The sequence below is a fragment of the Ovis aries genome, chromosome 20 (genome assembly GCF_016772045.2).
Source record: "Ovis aries strain OAR_USU_Benz2616 breed Rambouillet chromosome 20, ARS-UI_Ramb_v3.0, whole genome shotgun sequence".
In the NCBI taxonomy this organism is placed as follows: Eukaryota; Metazoa; Chordata; class Mammalia; order Artiodactyla; family Bovidae; genus Ovis; species Ovis aries.
This window is the reverse complement of record NC_056073.1, coordinates 30,558,950-30,581,065: the sequence shown is the minus strand read 5'-3', so window position 1 is coordinate 30,581,065 and position 22,116 is coordinate 30,558,950. Positions and strand designations below refer to the sequence as shown.

General features: G+C 42.1%; 2 protein-coding genes, 1 long non-coding RNA gene and 4 other non-coding genes across 10 annotated transcripts; 4 read left to right on the top strand and 3 right to left on the bottom strand.

The window, feature by feature from the left end:
* The first annotated feature begins 357 nt into the window (after positions 1–357).
* On the top strand, positions 358–440 carry TRNAL-CAG (transfer RNA leucine (anticodon CAG)). The gene has a single exon. It is a non-coding gene; the product is annotated as a tRNA-Leu (tRNA).
* A 4,845-nt stretch (positions 441–5,285) lies between these two features.
* TRNAT-AGU (transfer RNA threonine (anticodon AGU)) lies at positions 5,286–5,359 on the bottom strand. Its single transcript has one exon. It is a non-coding gene; the product is annotated as a tRNA-Thr (tRNA).
* A 1,142-nt stretch (positions 5,360–6,501) lies between these two features.
* Positions 6,502–7,459, bottom strand: LOC105603811 (vesicle-associated membrane protein 8-like). The gene has a single exon (XM_042237205.2). The coding sequence runs from the start codon at positions 7,398–7,400 to the stop codon at positions 7,098–7,100; it is 303 nt and encodes a 100-aa protein (XP_042093139.1). The 5' UTR covers positions 7,401–7,459; the 3' UTR covers positions 6,502–7,097.
* A 2,245-nt stretch (positions 7,460–9,704) lies between these two features.
* Positions 9,705–9,777, top strand: TRNAR-ACG (transfer RNA arginine (anticodon ACG)). Its single transcript has one exon. It is a non-coding gene; the product is annotated as a tRNA-Arg (tRNA).
* A 665-nt stretch (positions 9,778–10,442) lies between these two features.
* TRNAV-CAC (transfer RNA valine (anticodon CAC)) lies at positions 10,443–10,515 on the top strand. Its single transcript has one exon. It is a non-coding gene; the product is annotated as a tRNA-Val (tRNA).
* Positions 10,516–10,764: 249 nt separating this feature from the next.
* On the top strand, positions 10,765–18,277 carry HMGN4 (high mobility group nucleosomal binding domain 4). 4 transcript variants are annotated; one of them, XM_042237207.2, is made up of 4 exons: positions 10,765–10,891; positions 12,481–12,600; positions 14,695–14,932; positions 16,536–18,277. In XM_042237207.2, exon 4 carries the CDS (start codon positions 16,601–16,603, stop codon positions 16,871–16,873), a length of 273 nt encoding a protein of 90 aa, XP_042093141.1. In that variant the 5' UTR covers positions 10,765–10,891; positions 12,481–12,600; positions 14,695–14,932; positions 16,536–16,600; the 3' UTR covers positions 16,874–18,277. The 4 variants fall into 4 exon arrangements, with proteins under 4 accessions (XP_042093141.1, XP_042093140.1, XP_027814895.2 ...); XM_042237206.2 differs by having other exon boundaries at positions 14,580–14,932; XM_027959094.3 differs by lacking the exon at positions 14,695–14,932.
* On the bottom strand, positions 12,885–20,464 carry LOC132658265 (uncharacterized). Its single transcript, XR_009597637.1, has 2 exons — positions 20,197–20,464; positions 12,885–13,040 (listed from the first exon to the last, which is right to left on the bottom strand). It is a non-coding gene; the product is annotated as an uncharacterized LOC132658265 (long non-coding RNA).
* Between the last annotated feature and the right edge of the window lie 1,652 nt (positions 20,465–22,116).

Below are 22,116 nucleotides of genomic sequence, written 5' to 3'. Positions count from 1 at the left end.
CAGCAATATGGGTGCCATTATATAAACAATTCTGTCGAGAGTGGAAAGAAATTTCCCTTACTCTTGGCTACCCAGCCAAGCGGCCCCCCGCTGGCTGCAGCCTGGAATCGAATCCGCGTTGATTCAGAAGACGCCGCCCGGCGGCCCCCGCAACCCGGCGCTTGACTTCGCGTTTCCACTCGGGGTCGGCGTCCGGGGCCGTACGTAAACTGGTGGTTGCTTTTTTTAATTGAAAAATTTCCGAATCCTCAGAAAAAGAGAAAAAGAAAAAAAAAAAAAAAAAGGCGGGGCGGGGGCGGGAAACCATCATTCACGTAGACATTGAAATGAAATTTGAGAGTGACAAGTGTGCAGCGGGTCAGGATGGCCGAGCGGTCTAAGGCGCTGCGTTCAGGTCGCAGTCTCCCCTGGAGGCGTGGGTTCGAATCCCACTCCTGACATTGCTTACGTTTTTGAATCAGTCGAACGATGGTGTATATCACCAGCTTTTCCCCACGTTTCCCCTGTGGATTAATCTGTTTTTCCTTTTTTCCTAAATAAATTATCCAAAATTTAAAAAAATTTTAAATATTAAAGAAAAGAAATTAGCCAAGTTCTAAAATGAAAGCACTCTGTGCCCAGAACACAAGTTAAGATCTAGTCATTTTAATCTCCTTTCCCTGTCTCTAGCTGTCTGTCCCTCTCTTTCCTTTACATTCAAGGAGTTGAATAAAAGTTACTCCTTTCACTGATGTCTACAGGGCCATTCTTTTGTTTTATTTATTTATAGATTCCCTTTTAATAGCCTTTTTTCAATTTTATTTCTCATCTCCCACTCCCCCTTAAGAAATCATTGGAAAGATCATCTTTTTTTTGTTTGCTGTGTGTTTTTGTAGAACACATTTTTGGTTTCGCTATATACATTTTTAATTTACATAAATGCTGCTGTGTCATATATCTCATTCTATTTTTACTTTGTCCCTTTTGGCTACAGCTTTTTAGCCGATGTTGTGCATACACCTAGACCTTATCTAGAACAATTACTTTCAATTACTGTGGGAGACCAGGGTTTGATCCTTGAGTCGGAAGGATCCGACCCCATAGAGAACCTCAGCAGCCCAGCTAGAGGCCCTACTCAATCCATAACTTTTAAATTCAGGTTCCACCCATACTGCTTTGGTAACTTATGATCTTTTAAAAAGAAAGCACGAAACATTTGAGCTGCATCAGCTATCAAATCAAGTCCACCTGTGGTTTTCATGATGCCATAAATACTGAGGATGCCTCCATGCCTACCTGCCTATGGTCATCTCTAGACAAAGAAGAATTTCAAGATCTGCACACTCTATTCTCTTACTGCTTCCACTTACCCAAGCTGAGCATCCTCGTCCTCACCACACACTGTCCCGTTTGCCTGGAGCACCTCTTCTACTTCTCTGTTTGAGAAGGTAACAGGCAGGAAGGCCAGGGGTCTCCAAAAGGAGGAAATTGGCTGCCTCAATTTTTTTTTCTCTTAAAATTCTGTGCTGCCATGACGACACTGGTTCCATCTCAACTTAACTTTTCTCAAACCTTGAGTTAACCAATGCGTTTTTCTTATGGAAATATTTTCTTAAGCTATGTTAATGAAACTATGTATTTGCTTTGGAATTTACCTTTCTTTAAAATGGTTCCACCTGAGACTAACTGTTTTTTCTTTTCCTAAATCTTGGGCTGATAATAGTTCAACAAACCAGTATTCATATCAATTGTTTTATGGCTGGGGGATGACACACCTGTGCCATCCTATCTCAAAAATGCATGTTGTGGGAGAGGGGCCTAATGAAACTCGGTCAGCCCTGAGGTGCTCTCTTATCTGATTAATAGCTTTCTAACAGACCTAAAACATGCGGCTATAGACTAGCAGGGCACTCTTTCTGCCCCTTCTGATGTCTGTGTCAGAAGCTTTCTCTATCTTTTTTCTATTTAAATAAAACTTTATTACATAAAAGCTCTGAGCAATCAAGCCTCGTCACTGGCCCCAGATTGAATTCCTCTCCTCTGGAGGCCAAGAATCCCAGCGTCTTTCATGGCTCAACAACAACCTCTCACCTCCAGCCCACTTTCTTGTCTGGATCTCGCCTACATTTCCTCCATGCTTGGTTTGGCTATCACTCCTTCCAGGAAGTCTTCCCCCACCTCCTATCTCCACTCAGTCTGAGCTGAGTATCACAGTGTGGTCTGCTGTACCCTCCACTCCAATGGGGTTATATCTCACGATACTGTAATTGCCATTGAACTGTTTGATTCACCCTTCCATCAGCAGGTTTTGTCCATCAGCGGACAAAACTCATGACCGAAGTGAGATTAGCATGGTGCCTGCCACATGATAAGCACTGGGTAGATAAACAAGTATTTAACTGTAAACCATTTTCACTTGTATATGTAAATCACTTTCACGATGGATACATGGAGAGTTAGGAAGATTTTTAGACTTTAGGAGAGATGGCTAAATTCTTCACCTGGAATATTCCATAGCTTCCATAGCCAGTAACACTATCTCAATGGTACAGATCAGGCAATCTATTGAGGGCCACTTGGCTGGAAGCATCCTCGTAAAGGTATTCCTGGAGCCTGATGGAGCAGAAGGGTGAAGGTTAAGGTAGATTTGATAACAGAATTAAGGAGTGATCTAGTGTTGACATCTCTACCATGACCCAGCTGGCCTTACCATTTGAGATCTGTAACCTGGGCCTGGGAAAAAGGCTTTGTTGTGCAGAATATAGAAGCATATGAAAAAGATGGTCTGTCTCCTGAAATAAAATTTGTATATCAAAGTGGGGCAGAAAATTAAACATAAAATTCTCTTTGTGTGTTTGTTTGAACCTCCTCCCTCCTTAATGTGCAGTGTGCACATTAACCAGAGCACCTCAAAGATGGAAGTGACTGCTCCACCATAAAGATCATTTTTTCCTTCTTTCCTTTTCTTAGAAGAATAGCATTCTTTACCAATTTTGTAGGGGGTATGATAACTGTATGCTTGCTTTGTATGTGCTTCTATGGACTAGGTATAACCTTGGTGAACTTCACATAAAATGTCAGCATGTCATGTTGATGTACTATCCTTTGTCTCGAAAATGCATATGACTGTTCGTTCCTTCAACTTCTAACAAGTAGAACAGTTGTCAGAGTTTTCTGAGGATCTGTCTCCTGGTTATAATCCTCAGTTTAGCTCAAATAAAATTCCCTTTTTTTCCTTCTTAAGTTGATTATTTATTGAATTTTCATTGACACTTCCATTGCTCTGCGATGTCTATAAGGAAAAGTGGGGAATTAAGCTGAAGAGTGAGTGGAGAAAGCCTCCATAAAAGTAGAATTGTTTTCTGAACTATTCTTCAAAGTGTTGGGACATTTTGTTTCTGCAGACAGAACAGAAGATCATATTTCAACTGTTGACCATCTACACAAAATCATGTTCTCTGAAGGTAAAAGTCAGGTTGGTGAGACTTTCTGGGCCAGGTGGTAGAGGGGTTGGTCTTGGGAGATGAGCAAATGGGTAACAGTTACAATGAACTTCATTTCCCTGATCTTGACTTTCTATATAAAGGGGCCAAATTATGATCCACTTCTCATATTTCCTTCCTTTCTCTTAAGGCACCCTAGACTATCCTGGACTGCTTCTTCAAGTCAGCCTGGGTGCTGACTGAACAGCTTCAGGTCAGTCAGTTCTAGTGGGATATCCACCCTGTGGGTATACAATGAAAGGGATGCTTCCCCTGATAACTTCTTTCTGAAATCACTGTGACGAGTATTTTCCTCTTTGATTTTCCTTTCCAAAAAAACTCTGAGCACAAGACCACCTTTTAAAATAGCCATTTACAACTCATGTTATATGGTTGGATTTTAGTAGTTGGTACGAACTGAGATGCTGAAGCATTCTCTAAGGTTAAGGAAAAATAAGATCATGGCATCTGGTCTCATCACTTCACGGCAAATAGAAGGGAGGGAAAGTGGAAGCAGTGACAGATTTTCTTTTCTTGGGCTCCAAAATCACTGCAGGTGGTGACTGCAGTCATGAAATTAAAAGACACTTGCTCCTTGGAAGGAAGGCTACGACAAACCTGCTGCTGCTACTGCTGCTAAGTTGCTTCAGTCGTGTCCAACTCTGTGCGACCCCATAGACGGCAGCCCACTAGGCTCCCCCGTCCCTGGGATTCTCCAGGCAAGAACACTGGAGTGGGTTGCCGTTTCCTTCTCTAACGCATGAAAGTGAAAAGCGAAAGTGAAGTTGCTCAGTCATGCCCTACTCTTAGCGACCCCATGGACTGCAGCCTACCAGGCTCCTCCGTCCCTGGGATTTTCCAGGCAAGAGTACTGGAGTGGGGTGCCATTGCCTTCTCCATGACAAACCTAGACAATGTATTAAAAAGCAGAGACATCACTTCACTGACAGTGGTTCATATAGTCAAAGCTATAATTTTTCCAGTAACAAGTACAGACTTGAGAATTGGACCATGAAGAAGGCTGACCGCAAAAGAATTGATTCTTTTGAAAGGTGGTGTTGGAGAAGACTCTTGAGAGTCCCTTGGACAGCAAAGAGATCAAACCAGTCAGTCCTAAAGGAAATCAACCATGAATATTCATTGGAAGTACTGCTGCTGAAGCTAAAGCTTCAATACTTTGGCAACCTGATGCTAAGAGCCAACTTACTGGAAAAGACCCTGATGCTGGGAAAGACTGAAGGCAAAAGGAGGGGGCTGCAGAGGATGAGATGGTTACATAGCATCACTAACCCAATGGACATGAATTTGAGCAAATTTGAGATAGTGAAAGACAGAAAAGCCTGGTGGGCGACAGCCCATGGACTCGAGTCCAGTCAGACACGACTTAAAGACTGAACAACAACAAGCCTTTTCAGCAACACGTTTATCAATCATTCCAGAGACTGATCTTGATTAAAAATATTGCCTGTAGATTATGAAAACCCAATTGTTTGGGATTTCACCAGGGAAAAGAATAGAATGACTAGAGATTATTATGCCGCTTGTAGTTTTAATCTGGTTCCTTTGCCTTGTGCTTTCCCTGGATCCTTTGGTACTTGCTGAAAAAAATATTACATGAAACCTTAAGAAAGGTAGAAATTCTTCTGAAAGAAAAACAAATTTATCTTGGTCTCTTCTTTTTCTTTTTTTATAAACAATAAAACCGTCCCCACTCTCAGAGCCACATAGAGCTCTTTCGTGAAACACCATAGGGAAAATTTACACTTTAAGTTGATTAGGGTTTTGATCTCTTCGTATTCTTTTTGAGGGCAGGAAAACCACAAAAGGCCCCGCTGGGATTCGAACCCAGGATCTCCTGTTTACTAGACAGGCGCTTTAACCAGCTAAGCCACGGAGCCAACACGCTTGCCAGCTTCCAAATCAACATAGAAAAGGAATGATCTTAGCTTTCCCCCGTTCTCGCCCCCTGCATGCATTTCCTTGTATTGACGCTCGGGCGAGTTCTCCAGATGATCTCCCAAATCCTAAAGATGAACCCCTGCTTCTCCCTCAAAGACCTAAAAGACCGCGCGGCCATAGGAAAACTGAGACCCTCCGTGCAGGAGTGAGGTAAGGAAAACTCGGGAGCGAGCCTGAAGCCCTGGGCGGCGCCAGAGGAGTCTTCGGAAACTGCCAGGAAGGGCAAGAGTTCAGCAGCTCAGGCTTCCTTGGGTGAAGTATGACCTGGGACCCCTGGAGGAAAGGAAATTAGCGACATTTACACGAGAACACCCCTCCGAGTCGTGTAACACATTTGCACCAGAACACTTTCTGCACCAGGAACTAGTCCCTGAAGAAAGAACGCCCTGTGTTCTTTATTTCATGGATTTTAATTAAAATTCGAGCTCTTCCTTACCCCATTTCTTTCCGTAAAATAGACTCCCACCTGCCTGCTTCTTGCTTGACTAAGTCGTATCTTTAAAAAATTCAAGATTTCATTATTAAAACCTAGTCTTGGAAAGAGGTAAAGGAGCAATCTCCTCTCTTCTGCAGCTAGAGGAAGAGAAGCTTTCTTGTTCGATAACTTATCCAAAGGATCTACTTGATAAAACTGTTACATTTAGAGCATCCACAAGAAGTACTATATTTTCATAGGTGCTTGTGTATTTGTAACTGTTCCAGATTCATTCTATTCTATGAAATAGATATGTCCTTAGACAAAGGACTTTAATGGGACTGGCAAAGCGTTTTACAAATTGTTGCCATAGCTGTGAAAGTAACTTCCCAATTGACACTTGTAATTATAATAGGCTGCTTACTTGAAATCTGTGACTATTCTGAAAATGCTGAAATTAACATGCCAGTATTTTTAAACTGTATCAATATTAAAGGATATCTCTGTCTCACTCTAAACCAGCCATTGGCATTAATCTCTGCCTGCAAACATGATGTGAGGGAGAGGTTAAAAAGCCCTGACTCTGCTAGATTTCTTAGTCTATGAACTTGACGCACAGTCTGATTGACTCCATGAAATAAGTAAGCACCGATTTCTTTAACAATATAAGATTAACCATCGTTTTATTAATGTGCTTGGAGCCAGAAAGAAAGTGAAGTTGCTCAGTCGTGGTCCGACTCTTTGCGACCCCATGGACTGTAGCCTACCAGGCTCCTCAGTCCATGGAATTTCCCAAGATAATCATAAACAGCATAGTCACACCTGACATGACTTTGTCCAAGCTGGAGTGGACATTTAGAAAGACAGCAGAGCCAGTAATATTTGGTTTGGGTTTTTCCTTTGACTGGCGCGTGTTCAAAATTTGCACAGAAATTCTGAGACATCAAAGGAGTTTTTTTTTTTTTAGGGATACCAAACGGTCTTTATTGCCCATTGGCCACCCTCAGTTCCATCAGTTTTCCAGCCATGTGCTAGGCCCTCTGGGTCTCTCCAACCAACTCTGAGGACCCCTGAAATGCAGCCACAGTCCAGCTCTCTCTTTCTGGAGACCAAGGTGTTCCCTGGGGTAGACAGGGGGCTTCAGAGTGCAGGGCAGCAGGACCGAGCAGCATTCCACATGAAGAAGGACAGGAGAGAGGGCCCCCCTTGGCATGCACCACGGAAGGTGGCGGCGAGGAGGAGGGCAGGGAGGGAGGGGTTCCCTAAGTTGGGATGGCGCCGGTGGCAAAAAGCACGATGAAGAGGACGATGATAAAAACAATCACACAGATGAGGACAATCATCTTCACGTTCTTCCACCAGAACTTCCGAGCCACCTTCTGTGAGGTCGTCTTGAAGTGCTCTGATGTGGCTTCCAGATCCTCTGTCTTGTTGCGAAGGTGGTCCAAGTTCTCTCCCCAGGCTAGGATCCGCTCCACATTCTGGGTCATGATATTCTTGACCCCTTCCACTTCATCCCTGAGGTTCCGCACACGGTCATCTCCTCCACCGCCACTGGCCTCCATGTTTCCAAGCGGCTCGGGCCTGCCGGCAGCTGAACTCGTTGACTACTCGGTTTCCTCCCAGGCTGCCGTCGGTTCACTTCCTGCTTGTCCAACTTTCAGCCCGCCCCCGTCCACCTCGTATCCCAGCGGCTCCTCAAAAGAGTTTTTAACAAGCTAGAGACAAGTCTTGGGAGAAAAAGTGAGACCAAGAGCAATCATTTTCAGAAATCTGGATGTGATCTGCAAAGACCATGGACAGGCCCCTGACGTTGGCTCTGTTCCACACAACTGAAATTGGAGAAGGTGTAGATCTCTGTGTCATAAACTGCTGAGAGTGGAAATAACTGGCAGTGCTACTATTTCCCAAATACTTGCGAGAGAACTGGAAGAAGAGAACTGTAACCCAGGGAGGAGGAGACTCCACCACAGGGATGATTGATTTTTACATGTCAACTTGGCTAGTCTACAGAGCCCAGTTATTCAATTAAACAGTAGTATACATGTTGCAGTTATTTAATTAAACAGTAATGTACATCATGTATGGATGTGAGCATTGGGAAGGGAAGCCTGGCATGCTGCAATCCATGGGATTGCAAAGAGTTGGACATGACTGAGCAAATGAACTGTACTGTACATGTTGCTGTGAAGGTATTTTATACATGTGGTTAACATCTACAATTAGTTGACTATAATAAGTAAAAGAGATTATCCTTAGTAATGTGCATGGCCCTTATCTAACAAGTTGAAAGACTTAAGAGCAAAATGAAGGTTTTCCTAAGGAAGAAGAAACTATCTCAAGACTATAGCATCAGCTCCTGGCTGAGATTTTTCTAGACTGCCATCCAGCAATACAGATTTCAGACTTGTCAGTCACCGCAGTCACATAAACCAGTTTCTAGAAATGCATGTATATTTTCCTACTGGTTATTTTTCTGGACTCTGTTTCTCTTTTTCTAGCTGGGACAAACCCTGAAGAAAAGACTGGAAACTGGAACCCTCAGAAAAGACCCAGGAGAAGATCTCTAAAATCAAAATGAAAGCAAGCCTCAGCTCATGTCAGAACACCAGAGAAATCTGAGAAAGCCAAAAAAAAAAAAAAGGAGAGAAAAAAAAATAAAAAAACTTACAAAACCTTCAAAATGAAGGGAGATCTTTGCAGATATTATGTGGAGCAGAGGGATCCTGGGCATGGAGGGGAGGCCTTTTTGTCCTCCATTTCTTGTAGGTAAGACTCCAGCCTCCATGACCCTCTCTGAGTTCCAAAGAGCAGATTCGAACAGTGTTAATCAAAGGAGGGGCAGCCGGGAGACCACCTGAAGCAATATTAAAGGGACCAGAGAGGCTCATCAGAATTAAGGAACGGGATCACCTGAGACTGGCACACACCCTAATCTTGTCAGCAACCCCACCCTTTTGAAACTTGGCAGAAGAAGAATGCTAGACTGTTACTGCCTTGATCTTATCATATACCTCTGCCTGACTGTATAACTTCTCCCTATTCACCAAGGAAGGAGGGGTGGGGCACAGTTCTTGAGGCCCCTAGCCTATTGTGTTCCCCCTTTGCCTGGCAAAGAAGTGAAGCCACTCTTTCCTTCTCCATGACTCCCTCCATATTTCTGTTCAGCATGGGTGCACAGAGAGCCAAGATTTTGGCATCACAAAGGCTTCCAGTTTCCTAGGGAGTAACAGCCAAAGTCCAGACAAGGGCGTACAAGGCCCGAGGTTATCTCCCCGAGGTCTCCTACCCATCTCTGCCCAGCACTGGCCTCCTAGACATTGCTGAAACGTCTCAAGTACGCTCCCACCTCCAGGATTTTGCCCTGGAGATTTCCACAGTTCCAGATGGCTCTTTTCCTAGATACCCATATTTATCGTTCACCCCTTTCCCTGATGGACGTTTAAATTCTCTTTCCGTTTCTCTTTTTACCTCTAAGTGCTTATCACGGTTATTTCATTTATTGAGTGTTTTAATACCGTCTTAGCTACGTCCATGCAGTCTTCTTGAAGTCAAAGATCACAACTTGTTTTCTTCAGTCGTCTTTCCAGTGCCTTGAATGGTAATATTGGTTGAATGAATGAATGAATGGATGGAGAGGTGATTTGGGGACAGAGAGGGTGCAAGGTTCGGTACAGACATCCTGAGAAAGGAGCACAGACTCTGGGGCACCTGCAGACGAAGTGGCCGCCAGAGAGTTCACGCTCTGCAGTCTGAACTAGTCAAGAAAACGCGGCTTTCAGGCCCAGGAGCAGACTCCAAAAAGTGGAAATGTTCCGCCGCCTAGTTTCTGATGAAGACAGGTCCGCCTCCTTACCACCCACATGCGGGGGCCAGTGGCGCAATGGATAACGCGTCTGACTACGGATCAGAAGATTCCAGGTTCGACTCCTGGCTGGCTCGTAGTGCGCATCCTCACTTTTCCTTCTTTACCTCTGCTGACCATTGAGGAACTGAGTGGAGTTAGAAAATCCACTGCAAAAAAAAAAAAAAGAAAATCCACTGCAAGGTGAAGTTTCAAGTTCCACTACCTGTAAGTCTCAGGAACGAGAAGGACCCGCTTTTGACCACAACTGGGGTCAAAAGTCCTTTGCAGAGCAAATTCCGCATCCGACCATGCGGTGGCGATGGCCAAAGCCGAACAGAGAACTGTGCCTGGGCTCGGTGACACGCCCAGCCCCGCCAGTCCATTTTGACTGAAAGATGGGTTTGAGGTAACCTAGTAAGGCAAGAGGAAGAAATTAAAATCCAGAAGTTCAGATTGAAAAGTAATAGTGAGGGCTGGGGGAAGAGAAATAAGAGTGAAGGGGTTGAAGTCTCTTTTTCTCCCCCATCCGGTCATTTCCAGAATAAGAATGTATTAAGAATTTGGGTTCAGATCTGTATGCTGCAGGGGCTTGGTTTGCGCATCTAATTGGCCTCTCTAATTTGGGAGAGTAGTAGAAGAACCACTCGCGTATTAACAATGCACAATTGCAAGGATAACGATGAAAAATCGGAAGAAGAGGAGGAAATAGGAGTCTGTTTTTAGCAGAAAGGATCTGCTGAGGAAGTCGTTCTTCCAAGATGTTTCCGTAGTGTAGTGGTTATCACGTTCGCCTCACACGCGAAAGGTCCCCGGTTCGAAACCGGGCGGAAACAACCGTTTTCCTTAGCGACCCTGGCTCCTTTATAATTTAAGATAGTTGAAAATCTTCACACCTCCTTTTCTTATTTCTCTCGCCCCAGGCCGTGGTGCCGAGGCCACGCTGCTCAGGCTGGGTCGGGAGCCCGCGGCGCCGGAAGCGGACACTCGCTCCCAGCAGGGGAGAGCCGGCGGGTCCCCGGCTCTGCGAGGCTACCCGAAGCCCGCAGCCCCGGAAGCGCATCCTTGCCTTGACTTGCCTTCCTGTTCCCGGCAGCGCCCAGCTCCGGGCGTCTGTTCGCCAGCCTGCGGTCCGCGACGGCCTTGCCTCAGCCCCGGGCACCGGCGCTGCAGCTGGGAGTCCCGCGCCCCTTGGACGGCCGCGAGACTCGGGTGAGTACCCGGGGAGCCTGAGCCTGCGTCTCCTGAAAACCGGGGTAATCCCGCTGCCCTCCGTAGATTGGCGACCCTTCTGCAATCTGGCCCTTGTGATAGGGTGACCTCGGGCCCCCGACAGCCCCACCTTGCCTTCCACTCTCCAGAACAGCTGCCGTGGCTCTCCTGGGCTTCGAGTGTTAATTTTTGGGAAAAGCGGAATCCGGGAGGTGAAGGTTAGAGAGATCTCAGGTCCTTCAGGGATGAGAGGTCCCCTCACGGAGACACTAGGGCAGAAAAAAAGGGAGGCGAGGAGGGGATTTGAAAACCTTGGGCCAGCAGGGCTGTGGGCTAGGCTGCCCTGGCCTGGACTCTTTCTCAGCGCCCTTCCCCAGCTTACGAGGCCTCACCACTGAGAACCCCCTCCTAAAGGAGGCGCCGAAGGACTGAGTCTGCCTCCACTTTGTCCTTTCCCTGTCAACAAGAAAAAAGACCCCAAAGTTAAGAAATGGGCCCGCTGTGGATACTCCGTATTGCTTTGAAGCTTGAGAAGTCACTGGCAGCACTTGTTTAAAACCAGGATTTGTGCCCTGAGGTCTGGCTGCTTAACTTTGTTTGTGACATGACCTGCTTCCATGTTAAGTGAATCAATCAAACGCTTTTCTGGGAAAGAAGTCTTGCTATAATACCTAACAGCCTTGGGTATACCCTCAGGGTCTTCTTCTTAGATGAATTAATATCATTATTGTTACTATTTCTAACAGTTAGCGAAGCCTAGTCTCTCAGATCACATTGTTCCAGGTTCCCTCAAATGACTAATATGAATGTGATGTTTTTATGGCCTTGAGACAAGAAAGGACAATCCTTACCTAATGAACTGTTGTGAAGTGTTTTTGTTTTTTTTTTTTCTTCCTTACGTTTTTTAACAGGCAATGTGTATAGGCATCCCTTTCCCAGCCCTATTACTCCTCCATTTTCATACCTTCTCTGGAAGACCCATGCTTTTATCATCTTGTAATAGTCTCTCTTGTTAGCAAGACAGTAAGTTTGGCAGGTGCTCAGTGCAAACTTATCTAAGACATTTTCACTTAAAATCCCCTCTACACTACTCAGAAATACAGGTGAGTTAATGTGGTGCCTTGTGAGGAACAAGGGCTTCAGGGGCCCAGAAGGTGATGAGGATTCATCCTCTCCATCTTTCCCTGATGCTGAGGAGCAGGAGTCCTTTAGCAGGGAAGCTGAGTGTACCCCAAGCCAGCGTGCTGCGGATGGGTCACAGTTTGTCTGGAAGCTTATGGCTCTCGCCTTCTCTTCAAATCAGGTGTGTTCTGACAAGATCCAGCCGTAGGCCTACCCTTTTAAACACTCTGCCCTTTCTTACCTTCACCTACTAACCCTCCCTTCCTCCCCCAGTCTCTCTCACTTAACCTTATATGTAAGTTCAGTCTGCCCACCTTGGAATGTGGAGAACAAATAGGCTTTGGAGAGTGACACTGTGTGACCTCTTGCTCCTGTAGTGTACCGCACCTTGAATAGGATCGTTTATTTATTTATACTATATTCTTTATTGTCTCCTTCCTAAGCTTGGTGTTGTAACCATTTTCCAGGTCTTCCCTCCAACCCCAAGGCACTATCTTGCCATAAGTAAGAGGCGGAGAGAAGAGAGTGGCCTTCTGACTTTGGATTGAAACCAGAACCCAAGTTAGAACAAACTTCCTAGAACCCAGGTCAGGAACAATCAAAGAAGCAAAAGGCTGCTGCTAAAATGTGCCTTTGCTGGGGATGGTGTGGGGTGCATATGGGATGAGGTGGGATTTGGTCCTCAGATAGTAGAGACAGGCTCATGATGAAAGAGAAAAAAAAAAAGCATGGAAAAAAGATTTTGAGAGCTGGGCAAAACATCAGAATTAATCTAATACAAGATATGTCATGAGTCACTGAGGCCTTTACACTCTTTTCCTCCTGTACTTGTTTGTTAGGACTGCCATAACAAAACATCACAGACTGAATATCTTGAACCACAGACATTTATTTTCCCACAGTCCTGGAAGCTGGGAGTCCAAGATCAAGGTGGCAGCAGGTTCAGCTTCTTCTGAGACCTCTCTCTTTGACTTGCAGATGGCATCTTCTTGCTATATCCTCACGTGGTCCTCTCTGTTTGTATTATCTGTGTCCAGATATCCAATATGATAGTCATTGGATTAAGACCCACCCATATAAATTCATTTTACTTATTCATCTCTTTAAAGGCCCCATCTCCCAATACAGTCACAGTCTGAGGTACTAAGGGTTAAGACTTCAACCTATGAATTTGGTTGGAGGGGTGGACAAATTCAGCCCATTTCTGGGGACAGAGATTGATGTATTTTATATGTTATTGACACAGTTTGGGGAATTCCCAGAAGTTAACTATGCGGAAGATTTTAATACACCTGCATCTCATCTTACTAACCATTTGTATATTTTTATTGCAGAAGAAAAACATCATTTGCTTTTTATTTCTCTATTAGTCTTTTTTTAAAAGCTGTTTCTGTCAGTATATTTAAACATCATAGGTCTTTTTCTAATATAAAAAAAAAAACACACAAATCTTCATAGCTAAGAAAAGGATTTTAAAAAAAGGATATTCCCTACCCCCCGCCTTAAGGCTACTGAGATACCTTTCCACATCATAAAACAAGCAGTTTGGTTAAATGAAGGGTTAAATTGAGATTTTCTCAAGAATTTCAGTCCAGTTCTTTACAATATGAATTCCAATGATTCAGAACTTTCACAAACTTGTTCTGTTGTCTGTTAATAAAATTTTGCCATGAGAAGTGTTATTTTAACAAAAGGGAATTGTTAGATTCCTAAAACTTTTTAAATTGTTGCCATGTCTTGGGAAAACAACCTCAGAATCTGTCTTGATAATTTCTTGCCTCGTTAATACCATTGAAAGTCCTATCTCTGTATTCCCAAAAGTTATATTACTTTAAAAATTTATCTGCCACACTTGAAGCTAAAATCATTTTGTACATCAACTATATTTCAGTTAAAAATTTTTTAAGTAAAAACAAAAACTTAGAAAAGATTTATCTGCCAATTTTTCTTTTTATTCACATGCATGATGGAATATTTATAGTCCTGTGACTTGTATATTTTCTCACCTAGCAAATTCTTTCTTTCTTTTTTAATTCTTAAAATGTTTTTGTTTAACTTTAACTTGTAGACTTGATTTCTTTAGAAAAGTTTTAGGTTTAGCAGAAAGAGAGTTTCCATATATTTTCTCTCTCTCTACCTCCATTATTAACAGCTTGCTTTGGTGTGGTATGTTTGTTACAATGGATGAGCCAATATTTATACATTATATTAACTATTATAATTATTGTTTATATTAAGGTTCATGCTTTGTATGTAGTTCTGTGGGTTTTCTCTGATGTGTAATGTCATTATCCAACATTACAGTTAGTAGCATGCAGAATAGTTTCATTGCCCTAAAAAATTCCCTGTACTCTACCTCAAGTAATTTATTTTAAATTAATACGTGCAGTGAGAGCCTTTGCCTCCTGACCTCCTTGGACTTCATGAAAGTGACATAACGTTTATCCTGCCAGCTTTTTCATTATTTGTGCATTTATCTCCTATATTTGTAAGGTCAGTCACTGGTTCTCCTGATAAACTTCCTAAGTGTGAGTTTCAGTGATGTAATCCATATTCATATACTCAGATCCAGAATCCAGCTTGTGGCCTGTTTTTCTTGAATTTATCTTTGTCGTCACTTGCTGTGTTTGGGCCTTTGACATGTGGTGATCCTGGTTCCTCTGCTTGGGATGGATTTCAAGGGATCTAACATGAAGACTGAGCCTAGGAAACAGACTGTGAGCATTCCCAGGACAGGACATGGGCTAAGAAACAAACTGGAGTGAGATGGAAGGAGAATGACTTGCCATACCTCATGGACCATATCCTGCCAGGCTCCTCTGTCCTGGGACTTCCCAGGCAACGATACTGGAGTGGGTTGCCATTTCCTTCTCCAGGGGATCTTCCCGACCCAGGGATCAAACTGGCGTCTCCTTCATTGTAAGCAGATCTTTACCACTAAGCCTCTTTATTTTAACTCATTTCTCTCTCTGTTCCACAAGAAGGAAGGAAAAGGACAAAATTTCCAGAAATTCTAGTCATAGTGAAAAAATAGTAATTTGAAGTTTTAGCACCATTTACAGGTGGTCACTTGCCTTTGTTAGCCAGGAAATATAAAAATCAAATCTAAGTTTGCTAAAAAAAATCTAAGTTTACTCAAGGACCATGTTTGCCCACTCTACCTAGATGGTGAGATCCAGCAAAAGTACCATACAAAACTCTGGAGCAATTTACATAAAACATAATTTTTTTCTTAAAATATTAAGGAGTAAGGCAGGGCATAGGGTTACAGAATTCCCCAGGTAACATATTCAAGGATGGGACACAAGGATGAGTAGATAATCTTGGCCTAAAGCTTAAAAAAATTTCCAAAGTGTTTGAATACCAGCCATGGGCCCAAGTCCTAATTATTGAGACTCAAAATAAATCATTTCTATTCTGTGTGACCTTGAATCTGTGCTCTGGGCTACCCACCTTTTTTAAGTGGCTTTTACTCTTGAGCAAACACATAAAATTACTCTGTAAAATATAGAGAATAATGGTGTATTACCCATGTTTCATTCCCCACCCTCTTCTAGTTTAAGGGAAAGAACTCCCCCCGCCTCCCCCTGCCACCACCAACCCCCCCCCCCCCGCCGCCCTTATTTCTGGATGAACACCATCCTTTTCTCAGCTGCCTTTGAGGTGACTACTGTTTTTATTTTTATATTTATCCCTTGCTCTTTTTAGTTTTATGGCATAGAAAAAGTCATTTAGTTTTACACTTAGAAATGGATCTATACTGTAGATCCATTTTGCAACTCTGTTTTTTTGCCCAACATTGTGTTCTTGAGATTCATCTGTGTTTTTGCATGTAGCGAGAGTCTATTCATTTCTACTGCTGAATAATATTCCCTTGTGCAGATATTACCAAAATGTATTTATTCTATTGAAGGACACTGGGTGCTTTTAGGTTCTTTAAATTACAGTGTTGCTATGAACATTCTTGTAGGGGTCTTGTATGCACACCTTCAAGAATTCCTCCAAGTAAACACCTAGAGGTGAAATTGCTTTAAATAATGCCACACACTAATTTACACACATATGAACACACACCCTAGAAGTGTATGCATTTTAATTGTTCTACATCTGCTGAGCCCTTAATATTGTCAGACAGTTTACCAATTTAATGGATATGAAATGTTATATCCTTTGATTTTTGTATTCATTCCCATATTACTAATGAAGTTGACGTTTTTATTTGCTTATTCACCATTCATGCTTTTTCTAAGAAGTACTTATTAATACTTTTGCCCATTGTTTTTAAATTTTCCTTTCATCCTTTTCTCGTGGATCTGTAGGAATTCTTTACATAGTCTAGACTCTAATCCTTTGTCAGTTATATGTATTATGAAGATCTTTCCCCAGCTTGTAACTTAACTTTTTTACACATCTTTTTGCTATATAAATTACAAATTTTAATATAGTTAAAATGTGAATTTTAATGTAGTTAAATTTGTCAGTCTTTTTCTTTATGACTTACACTTTTTGTGTCTTGTCAAAGAAATCTTTCTAGGAACAGTGAGAAAGACAGAAGAACCCCTTGGGCTGCCAAGCGCTGCTGCCACCATGCCCAAGAGAAAGGCAAAAGGAGATGCCAAAGGTGACAAAGGGAAGGTGAAGGATGAGCCACAGAGGAGATCAGCACGGTTGTCTGCTAAACCTGCCCTTCCAAAACCAGAGCCCAGGCCAAAAAAGGCCCCTGCAAAGAAGGGAGAGAAGCTGGCCAAAAGGAGAAAGGGAAAAGCAGAAGTCGGCAAGGATGGGAACAACCCTGCGAAAAACCGAGATGCCTCTACAGTCCAGTCACAGAAAGCAGAAGGCACTGGGGATGCTAAATGAAGTGTACCTTTTTGATAGCTCTGTACTTCTAGTGACTCTACTGTTTGAAATACTATTTTTAAATCAAATTTTATAAAAAATGTAGATTTTTTTTTTTTTAAGTTATGTTCTTAGCACACGAGATACTGCATTGTTGTCTTTTTGTGGAAAGGGCAAATAACCACTAGTAGAATGTTTCAGAAGCTGGATTGAAATGGGGGGAAATAGAAGTATCTGTCCTCGTATTTGAAGATTATTCTTGGTTCCTGGGAGAGGTTCTCTGACATTCACGCATGTCAGCCACTATGGCTCAGAAGCCTTACTGTGTGGAGAAAAAGTACTTCATGTCCTCCTTTCTTGATGTCATCAGCACATTCTTGACTTCCTGAAACCAGGAGTCATGATACGGCCTTGATACTCCTAGAATCAGCTGCATCAGGTAACAATTCTCAGGCTTGCTGGTGATGACATCAAGATTGTGTTGCTCAGAAGAACCAGGATTCCTGTTTGTAGTTTGTGGATCATCTCATTAATAATCCTGGAATTTTTAGTTCCTTTCCTCCATGTCAGAGTTGACCTGTGAAAATTTCTTAAATGCCTCATGTGAATAATCACCCTTTTTGAAAATTTTTCCTGTTTATTGTAGCAACAGACTTTGTTGACTTCGGAGAGGTGAGTTTGAAAGTTGTAAGATGTTATGGAATGTCACCCATGTCCTGCTGGAAATAACTATTTTTGAAAAGTCTCTTATAAAGCTGGATACAAGTTAGCTCCGTGGTAAGGGAGTGATCATTTCCTACTCAAAAGTCATAAAGCTACTCTTTACTGCCTTTAAAAAGTTTTGTAGTTTGCCTTTTACATTTGTCTTTAGTCCTCTCTGAACTGATTTTTACAAAAACATGAGATAGTAATTCAGTATGTTTTTTTCCATATGGTAAGTGGTTGTTCCAACACCATTTTCTGAAAAGTTCATCCTTTCCTCAATGGTCTATAACACTGACTCTTTTCATAAATCAAGTTTCTTTGTGTGGAGGGGTGGGGGAGTCTGTTGATGGTTTCTGTTCTGACTCACTGGTCAATTTGTCTAACCTTGCGGCAGTACTATACAATCCTGAGTATTACCACTTTAGAAAAAGGTCTTGATCTCTCAGGACAATTCCACCTCCACCTTCAACATCAACAAACTTTTCTTCCTTGGAGTATCTTGGCTATTCTAAGCCAATTACTTTTCTATACAACTTCTAGAATTAGATTGACAAGTTCCAAATCAAACAGATGAAAAGTTGAAATTTTTATTGGATTTGTATTGAATGTATAGATTAATTATAATATTGAGTCTTCCAATTCATGAACATGATATAATTCTCCATTTATTTTGACTTTTAAAATATCTTTCAATAAAGTTTTATAATTTTCTCCATTAAATGTTTTATTTTGTTAATATTTCTTAGGGACAGTACCCTGTTGGATGCTACCTTTATATAGTATATTTTTAGTTACTACATTTTCTGCTTTCAGCTGAAGTTGATTTATCAGCCTTTCTAAACTCATATCTGTATATTCTTTTGGGCTTTCTACACAGATAACCATACATTCTTTTTGTTTTGTTTTGTTTCTTTACAGTTGTTAAGTCTTTCCTTTTTCTAGTTTTAGGCACTGTTCAAGTGCTGGGAGTACAGCAGTGAACAAAACAAAGTCTGCTTTCACCAAGCTGATATTCTAGTGGGGGAAGGTGTAGAAAATACACAAATTTATGTGATGGAGTGCTTTAAATAAACAAGTATAAGTGGGTTCTATTTAGATAGGGTGGTTGGAGAAGTCCTCTCTGATGAGATGACATTTGAGCAGAGCTTCTAATGAAGTAAAGGAATAAGAGATGTGTCTCTGAGGGGAAAGCATTCCAGCAGAGGGAAAATCAAATGCAGAGATGAGATGAAAATGTGTTTGGTGTGCCGAGGAAGAACAAAGAGGCAGAAGTGACCGAACTGGAGTGAGGGTGGGTAAAAGTGATAGTTGATAGGATTGTAGAGATAGTGAGAGGCCAGAAAATGGAAGACTCTACACATTGTCATTTTTCTCTGAAAATGATGGAATGCGATTACATTTCTGAATAGGGAATCTACACAATCTAAGTTATCTGTGTGTGTGTGTGTGTGTGTGTGTGTGTGTGTGTGTGTGACTGATGCATGGGCAGTAGGGTGTAAGGAGTTGAAGGAGGAAAACCAGTTAGATTGCTGTCCCAACTGAATTGCTGGAAATTCTACTCTATCATGCTGTATTACTATCCTGTCTCTGTTCAACTATTCCCACCCCGTTTTATTTGGTATATGACAAATATGTGTAATATACCATATTGGTATATGTGATTTTCTCTTTGCCAAACCATAGAACAGTATCAAAAATCAATATTCCTTGTTGTCAAGAATCCAAAATCAAATTCAAGAAAGTCATCACTGTGTGTTTATTGTGATAATCCCACAGAAGGAAGGCCCTGACCCTTGTTGCCAGAGGGTACACTTTGAGGCATTTTGACACCTAAGCAGCGAAATGAAAACAGAAGTTAGTCAACAGTAATAAGATATTTCTCATTAAGTGCTTATTGTTTTCCAGACACTGTTCTGCTCAGTGATTTACATGTATAATTTTATTTCCATGACTGTATGACTTGAATCATATTACTATCCCCATTTTAGCATTTAGTGAGACTGAGGCAAACAAATTAAATAATTTGCCCTGAGGTCATACAGTGAGTAAAATCCAGATTAAGACCCAGGTGTATAACTCCAGGATCTAGAAGGCTCCTCGTTAAAAAGATCACTGGTAACCCAACCTCAAAGGTAATCCATCCAAAAGAATAATTTGGTGTTTCTGATTAAGGAACTTCCCCAGATACCATTAGGAAAAAAATCAAATGTAAGTAACAATATTCTACAAGCTAAACAGCTGTAATTTCCAATGAAGACTAGTAATGCAAGGACAATTTCAAAGGGGGAAAGTAGCCATAGGAATTCAGAATTTTAGTGTATCTCTAGCAACATAAAGCTAGAAAGGATACTATTTCTGTACAAGGAGAATTTTTTAGACAAATATTTCTGAAGTGGAGAAGAACAAATTAGGAATTACAAAGTAGCCTTTAAACCTCTCTTGCCCATGCTCCTGATCCACTTAGCATTCTTATCTGTAAATTCATAAATTAACATCCTGGTTTATTAATACTTCGAGAATTTGGGTGTCTGACGGGAAACAGACTGAGGAATCCAGCGTTTTCAATAATAAAATTTCTGACCATCAAAAATGAGGCATTAGTCCTGGAAGAGTTGCAAAGAAGAGGGAGGGAAACTTACTTTCCGGGTCTGCTCTTGTTCTCTCAACACAGTCGTAGTGCTCCTTGGAAAATGTAGGTCATTCCTCTCCAGGCCCCGCCGCGCCTTCCACCCAGGGTCATACAAACATGGTACTTTAACTGCCCCAAGACGAGGACTTGAACCCTGACGTCCTCGCCTCTTCACCTCTTCTTGAGGCCGCAAAGCCGGGACACACCTCTGAGCAAACCCAGGCCGCACGGAGGACCCCGCTGCTCGGTCGCCTCGCTCAGACCCCGCTGGAGTGCATCCTCAAACCGGGAAGTTTTTTTCCCTGGATTGCTCCTCACACTCTTTCGCAGACCTTCGGCCTTCCGGTCCCGAGCTCCAATCTCGAGTTCCCTCCAGTGAAGTCTGGGCCAAAGGCATTGCCAGCACTAGGAGGTCGCCGCTGGTGCGGGGCTTCAAAGGTGCCTGGGAGCCCTCAGGCCTCCTGCTAAAACCAACGAAGGCCTTCTCAAATTACATTTTAAAAAGCATTAAAATAGGATAACAAAGAAAAGCAGTTATACTACAGAAAAAGCTATCAAACAAAATAATTTGCGGTATATCAATGTGCACTTTTTCAGTTCAGTTCAGTTCAGTTCAGTCACTCAATCGTGTCCAACTCTTTGTGACCCCATGGACTGCAGCACGCCAGGCTTCCTTCCCTGTCCATCACCAACTCCCAGAGCTTGCTCAGACTCATGTCCATCAAGTCGGTGATGCCATCCAACCATCTCATCCTCTGTCATGCCGTTCTCCTCCCACCTTCAATCATTCCCAGCATCAGGGTCTTTTCTAAATAGTCAGTTCTTCGCATCAGGTGGCCAAAGTATTGGAGCTTCAGCTTCAGTCCTTCCAATGAATATTCAGACTGATTTCCTTTAGGATGGACTTGCAGTTGAAGGGACTCTCAAGAGTCTTCTCCAACATCACAGTTCAAAAGCATCAGTTCTTCGGCCCTCAGCTTTCTTTATAGTCCAACTCTCACATCCATACAAGACTACTGGAAAAACCATAGATTTGACTAGACAGATCTTTGTTGGCAAAATAATGTTTCTGCTGTTTAATATACTGTCAGGTTGGTCATAGCTTTTCTTCCAAGGAGAAGAAATTAATTTCATGGCTGCGGTCATCATCTGGAGTGATTTTGGAGCCCAAAAAGCCTGTCACTGTTTCCACTCTTTCCCCATCTGTTTGCCATGAATTGATGGGACCAGATGCCATGATCTTTGTTTTTTGAATGTTGAGTTTTAAGCAGCTTTTTCACTCTCCTTTTTCACTTTCATTAAGAGGCTTTTCAATTGCTCTTTGCTTTCTGCCATATCTGCATATCTGAGGTTGCTGATATTTCTCCCAGCAATCTGGATTCCACCTATTAAATATTAATCGCCAAGACCCATCTTATGACTACTGTAACTTTGAAAGAGTTAAGTATGAGATATCTGTAACATACTTTGTATCTCAAGTGTGGGATATGGAAATGTAACAGTTCTCCTGCTCTATAGTTCTTCTGACTGTAATTTGTTGCCTACATTCATCCATGAATGATATGCAAGATTTCAGTTAGAGGTTATGGGTTTAAAAGTTGTAATTTTTCTTTCCTATCCAAGTTCACCAGTCCCCAAGTTAAGAAACCCAGCAAAAATGCTTAACACAGTAACTGGCACATTGAAAGTCCCATCACACATGTAGATATTAGTACTTTTATTATTACTTTGTCACATCGGTTCAAATTTCTTTTAGGTGACCATGATGAAGTTAACCACATGAAGTCTTGAAAGAACACAAAGATAAATGGTCAAGCCACTAATTTAGTCATTAAAAAAATTATTGAGGTATAACAGACATACAGTATTGTATTTGTTTCAGATGTACAACGTAATGATTCACTATTTGTATACATTGTGAAATGATCAC